The sequence below is a fragment of the Myotis lucifugus genome, unplaced genomic scaffold (genome assembly GCF_000147115.1).
Source record: "Myotis lucifugus unplaced genomic scaffold, Myoluc2.0 scaffold_184, whole genome shotgun sequence".
NCBI lineage: Eukaryota > Metazoa > Chordata > Mammalia > Chiroptera > Vespertilionidae > Myotis > Myotis lucifugus.
Window position 1 is genome coordinate 998,294 of NW_005871232.1, and position 5,159 is coordinate 1,003,452.

The window sequence follows — 5,159 nt, forward strand, 5'->3', positions numbered from 1 at the left end:
CAGAGATTTGACGGTTGACTTGATTTCTGTTGAGGGCAAATCTGAGTGACATTTGACATCTGAGCAGAGTTCAATTGTAAGCCTGAGAAAGTGAGTTTTGATGGACCCTTGGGAACTCTGAGGAGCCCAAGAATGAAGGCTGAGTAAATGGCATATGCTATCTTCAGTAGTGTGGTGTGATTCTCAAGTAAACCTTCTTATTTTTATTATTTTAAAATCATAAATGAAGATCAAGGAAAAGAAGCCCTTCCTCTTCTCTCTGAGATGCTGCTTGAGCCACACACACTTCAAGGGCAGGGTGATCCTTACCAGGAATGGAAAAGAAGACAGTTCCTGGTGGCGCAAAAAGTGAATTGGGAAGAGCACTGGAGGATGGGGAACACCAAAGAGATCAGAAAGGACAGGTTTTCTAACTGGAAGAAACCCACCAGCAGGGAGGCCAAGGGCCTGCGTTGCACCTGCCTCTGCTACCATCCAGACTGCCAAGACAATAGAAAACACCACTTTCTTTCCTGTTTGGCATTGGCTGTCAGGAAGCTCAATGCTGCCTCTGAACCTTTATCTCCTCAAGACACAAGCAGAATATCATAATAATCCTATGGCACACGGAGCCCTGAGGCTCAGAGAATGGGCTGCTAAGGAATATCCATGACCCATCAGTGGCAGTTCAGGGACACACGCTAGTTGCGTGGTTCTGAATTATGAATTGGCCTATTATGGGTGTGTGTGTATAATATCCTATAGACCCCATGTATATCTTATGTTATTATATATTAATATATGACTATACATTATAAACTGGCATATTATATACAATGTGTCTAATACAGTGGTCAGCACACTCATTAGTCAACAGAGCCAAATATCAACAGTACAACGATTGAAATTTCTTTTGAGAGCCAAATTTTTTAAAACTTAAACTATATAGGTAGGTACATTGTTATTAACTTAATTAGGGTACTCCTAAGGCTTAGGAAGAGCCACACTCAAAGGGCCAAAGAGCCTCATGTGGCTCGCGAGCTGCAGTTTGCCGACCACGGGTCTAATATATAGATACATATATTAGGGTATGTACACAGCCTATATATTTCTACGCCCAGATATTGGTCTATATTTTTGTTGTACTCATTCTTTCCTCACAATATATAGCTTTATATCTTTTTACATAATTTTATTTGATGTTCATTGCAAATTTTCCTTCATTATGATTTAGGTGAAATGTGAAATGTAAATTTAAAATAATGTGTCTTGGGGGGGGGGTGTGAAGGTGAAGAGGGCATAGAAGGGATAAATGGTGATAAAAAATAAAATAAAAATGATGTGTCTTATTTTGTATGCTTATTATGTGCCAGGCACTATGCTTTTACTTCTGTCAGACCACAGCAATAATAATAATGCCTACTTCCACAGACTGGGTGAAATCCCCTCAAGTAAAACATTTAGTTCGTGCCTCACAGATGTTACATGGTAGCCTTATTATTATTTTCCAATTTAATGCTCGAAATAGACTCGTGAGATAGCTACTATTATCATATCCCTTGGGCCGGGGGTAGATCTGAAAATGCAAAGCTTGGAGGAGCGAAGTGCTGGCTGTAACCTCACAGACACCAGAGGCAAAGCGGCGTCCCTGGCTTCCAAGTTTTCGTCCAAACCTATCTGCTAGGCGTTCCTGTGTTTCAGCCACCGGGTCAAAGGAGGCTTTGTTGGTGGTCTGGGGGCGGGGGGGGGGTCTCCCCAGAGCTCTTCTAGTACCCACCTCCTCACACTCAGTCCTCGGCCAGTTAACCCCAGTTTGATGGCAGAGAAGCGCAGGTGTGGGGCGAGCCCCGCAGTCCGGCGCTGCGCCTTGGGGTGGTTTGGAGGAATGGGGGCCAAGGCGAAGGGCAAATTGGCGCCGCGAAGCCAGCCCACGGAAGGGCAAGACAGGCGCGACATCTGTCCAACCAGCAGGTCCGCGAGGCGTTAGGAACACGCAAACATTCCCCTTAGGGACAAGGTGGGTGCTTTACTGATCGTATTGCTTCCTGAGATGCAGCGTCCTTTTAGCCAGTTCTGGGCCGCGCTACAAGTTAAAGCCAGAATGTATGTATGTATGTATGTATGTATGTATGTATGTATATATGCGTAAGTACGTAAAGCGAAGAACAGTCGCGGTCCCCTCTTTTGCCGGGGAGTCTCGCCGTCTCTCCGTTCCCGTCGCTGGTCTGCGCGCTTCGGCAGCGTCACGGAGGGCTGATTAGTGGCCTGGGTTTGCGAGTTCCTCTGAGCAGACTGTGTGCGCGTGTGCGCGCGCGCGAGTGTGTGCGTGTGTGTGTGTGTGTGTGTGTGTGTGTGTGTGTGTGTGTGTGTCGGGGGTGGGGTGGGGGGAATGCGGGTGGGGTGGGGTGGAGGGATCCGGGAAGGGCAGGATCTGGAGCTCGCGGCGAACCGGCGGGGATACATCCTCTCCAAAGACCGGAGCTGGAGAGGCTCCGGACCCGCCACCCGGTCGCGGGTTTTCTGATTTCCTGCGCCGATCGCCGCCGCGACTCCCTCCGAGAAAGGTTAGTTTGCCACTCGCTCCGGGTTAAATTTACAGGGTGTGCAGACAGCAAAGATTAGGACTACAGAAGGCGCGCCACTTTAAAAAGTCCTTAAAAGTGCAATTGTACTTGGCGTTTTCATGGATCCACACAGGCAATTAATTCTAGTGTGCATTTAAACACGAGTAGTTCTGCGCTGGTTACACGGGAGCCCTGCTGGTGGTGATGGGAACATCCCCCTCTTCTTGGGGGTGGTGATGACACATGGATCGAGTTATCCAAACTCGAAATGCAGCCGCGGGTGTGCAGTGGAGCAGCTAAAGGCACCTCTCCGGAGCCAGTTCGGATGCAAGCTCCGCTCAGCTGGGAAAGGGCGGCAGAGGCAGCTGACGTCACGCCGGGCGGGGCTCGAGTCTCTATAAAGTCGGTGGGACGCCAGCCCCGGCAGCGGCGGCCAAGCAGCGCCTCGCCATGAGCAGCCCCAACTCCTCCCAGCTCCACGCCGCCGCCGGGTGCAGCTCCGGCCAGATGTTCCTGCAGCCCGTCTGGGACCGCCTGCGGACCCGGGAGGCCCTCACGCAGTCGCCCTTCTTCCCGGTCATCTTCGCCATCACCACCTATGTGAGCTTCTGCCTGCCCTTCGTGGTGCTGGACCTCCTGTGCCCCTGGGTGCCCGCGCTGCGGCGCTGCAAGATCCAGCCCGACAGCGCGCCCTCGGCGCGGCAGCTGCTGTCCTGCCTGCGGCAGACGCTCTACCAGCACCTGGTGATCGTGTTCCCGCTGACGCTGGTGCACTGGGCCCGCAGCCCGGCCCTCCCGCCCCCCGAGGCCCCCGCGCTGCCCCAGCTGCTGGGCCACGTCGTGCTGTGCCTGCTGCTCTTCGATGCCGAGTTCTTCGCGTGGCACGTGCTGCACCACCGGGTGCCCTGGCTGTACCGGACCTTCCACAAGGTGCACCACCAGAACGCGCCCTCGTTCGCGCTGGCCACGCAGTACGTGAGCGTCTGGGAGCTGTTCTCCCTGGGCTTCTTCGACGTGGTGAACGTCTGGCTGCTCCAGTGCCACCCGCTCACCGTCCTGGTCTTCCACACGCTCAACATCTGGCTGTCGGTGGAGGACCACTCCGGCTACGACTTCCCCTGGTCCACGCACAGGCTGGTCCCCTTCGGGTGGTACGGGGGCGTGGTGCACCACGACCTGCATCACTCTCACTTCAACTACAACTTCGCCCCGTACTTCACGCACTGGGACAGACTCTGGGGGACCCTGCGGCCCCCTCGCGCCAGGTAGCCCGCACCCCTCCCGGGTGGGGGTGGCTGCGGAGGGCAGGGGGTGCCCCTCGGAACCAGGACTGCTGGCGCGTTTTCACACTTGAATCAGAAGAAACACGCCTGAGCGCTTTTATTTTTATATTTTAGTAAGTAATTTATTACCTGCTGGAAATTTCTAGAGACAATCTGATGTATTTTTGTGTGCAATCTGATGAAGTAATTTATATGAATTGTTGTGTATCAATAATTGTATACTGGGTGTTGAATTCTAGCTCACTTCAGTAGCCTTGATTCCCGGATCGATTTAGACATTTATCACTGGCATATTTAAATCATTTCTAAACGGATTTGTTTGTAGGACAAAGAATTTCCTATGTTTGAAAGTGTCCTAGAATGAGACTAAAAAACGTATTTTTTAAAATGGAGAATCTGATGTCTGATGCTATAAACAATGCAACATGTTCCTGCTGGACAGTAACTAAGATGATCGTACTTTTTTCCTATTTTTTCACAGAATTTTATATTTATATGGAAAGAAATGTTATTTATGCTTAAAAAAATATATGAACCAAATAAGTACTGGCTCCTGTTTCATTGGCATTTTGAGTAAAAAAACTAAAACAGGGGGAGGGAGCTGGGGTGGCAGGTTTCTGTCCCAGCCTCCCCTGCCCCACCTTGGGATGAGAGAAATCTGGTGGTGGAGTGTACGGTGTGTGTGTGTGTGTGTGGGGGGGGGGGGGGATTACAGGAGACGAAAAGGCAGGAGAAGGGGTCTGTCTGTTTTGGCCTAGAGATTTTAAAGAGGAAAAAACACTATTGTTCTAAATGTGTTTTAACTGATTTCTGCCTCACAGGCAACTTAAAGAATTACCTTGTGAAGTTTTAGAGAGATTAACACTAAGCAACCATTTGCTTATCTGGGGGGAGGGCAGTGTTGGGGGATGAATAGAATTACTGGGGTGCCTTGCTTTACAAAACTGGTGAGTCAAATGGGTACATTCGAGGGGCTGGTAGATACAGAAAGGGGTTCAGAGTGCACCCCCCTTTTTCATGAAGCAATCTAGTACAAATGACGATCATACGCATTGTCTCGGCTATTTGGGAATTTTGTATATTTGTTTTTCTTAAGTAAACAAACATGCAAACTGCATGTCCATTTCTCAAAGGAAAAAAGTGAAATTTGACCCTACATTCCTAGTTCCTCACCTTAAAAGGAGATTGTGCCTCCGATGTTCTTCTGCTTCTTTTTTTTTTAAATACATTTTTATTGATTTCAGAGAGGAAGGGAGAGGGAGAGAGAGATAGAAACATCAGTGATGAGAGAGAATCACTGATCGGCTGCCTCCTGCATGTCCCCACCGGGGAT

The 5,159-nt window shown here is 49.9% G+C and overlaps 1 protein-coding gene across 1 annotated transcript; it reads left to right on the plus strand.

Moving 5' to 3' along the window:
• Positions 1 to 2,410: 2,410 nt before the first annotated feature.
• Positions 2,411 to 4,370, plus strand: CH25H (cholesterol 25-hydroxylase). Its single transcript, XM_006096621.3, has one exon. It carries the CDS (start codon positions 2,994 to 2,996, stop codon positions 3,810 to 3,812), a length of 819 nt encoding a protein of 272 aa, XP_006096683.1. The 5' UTR covers positions 2,411 to 2,993; the 3' UTR covers positions 3,813 to 4,370.
• The last annotated feature ends 789 nt before the right edge of the window (positions 4,371 to 5,159 follow it).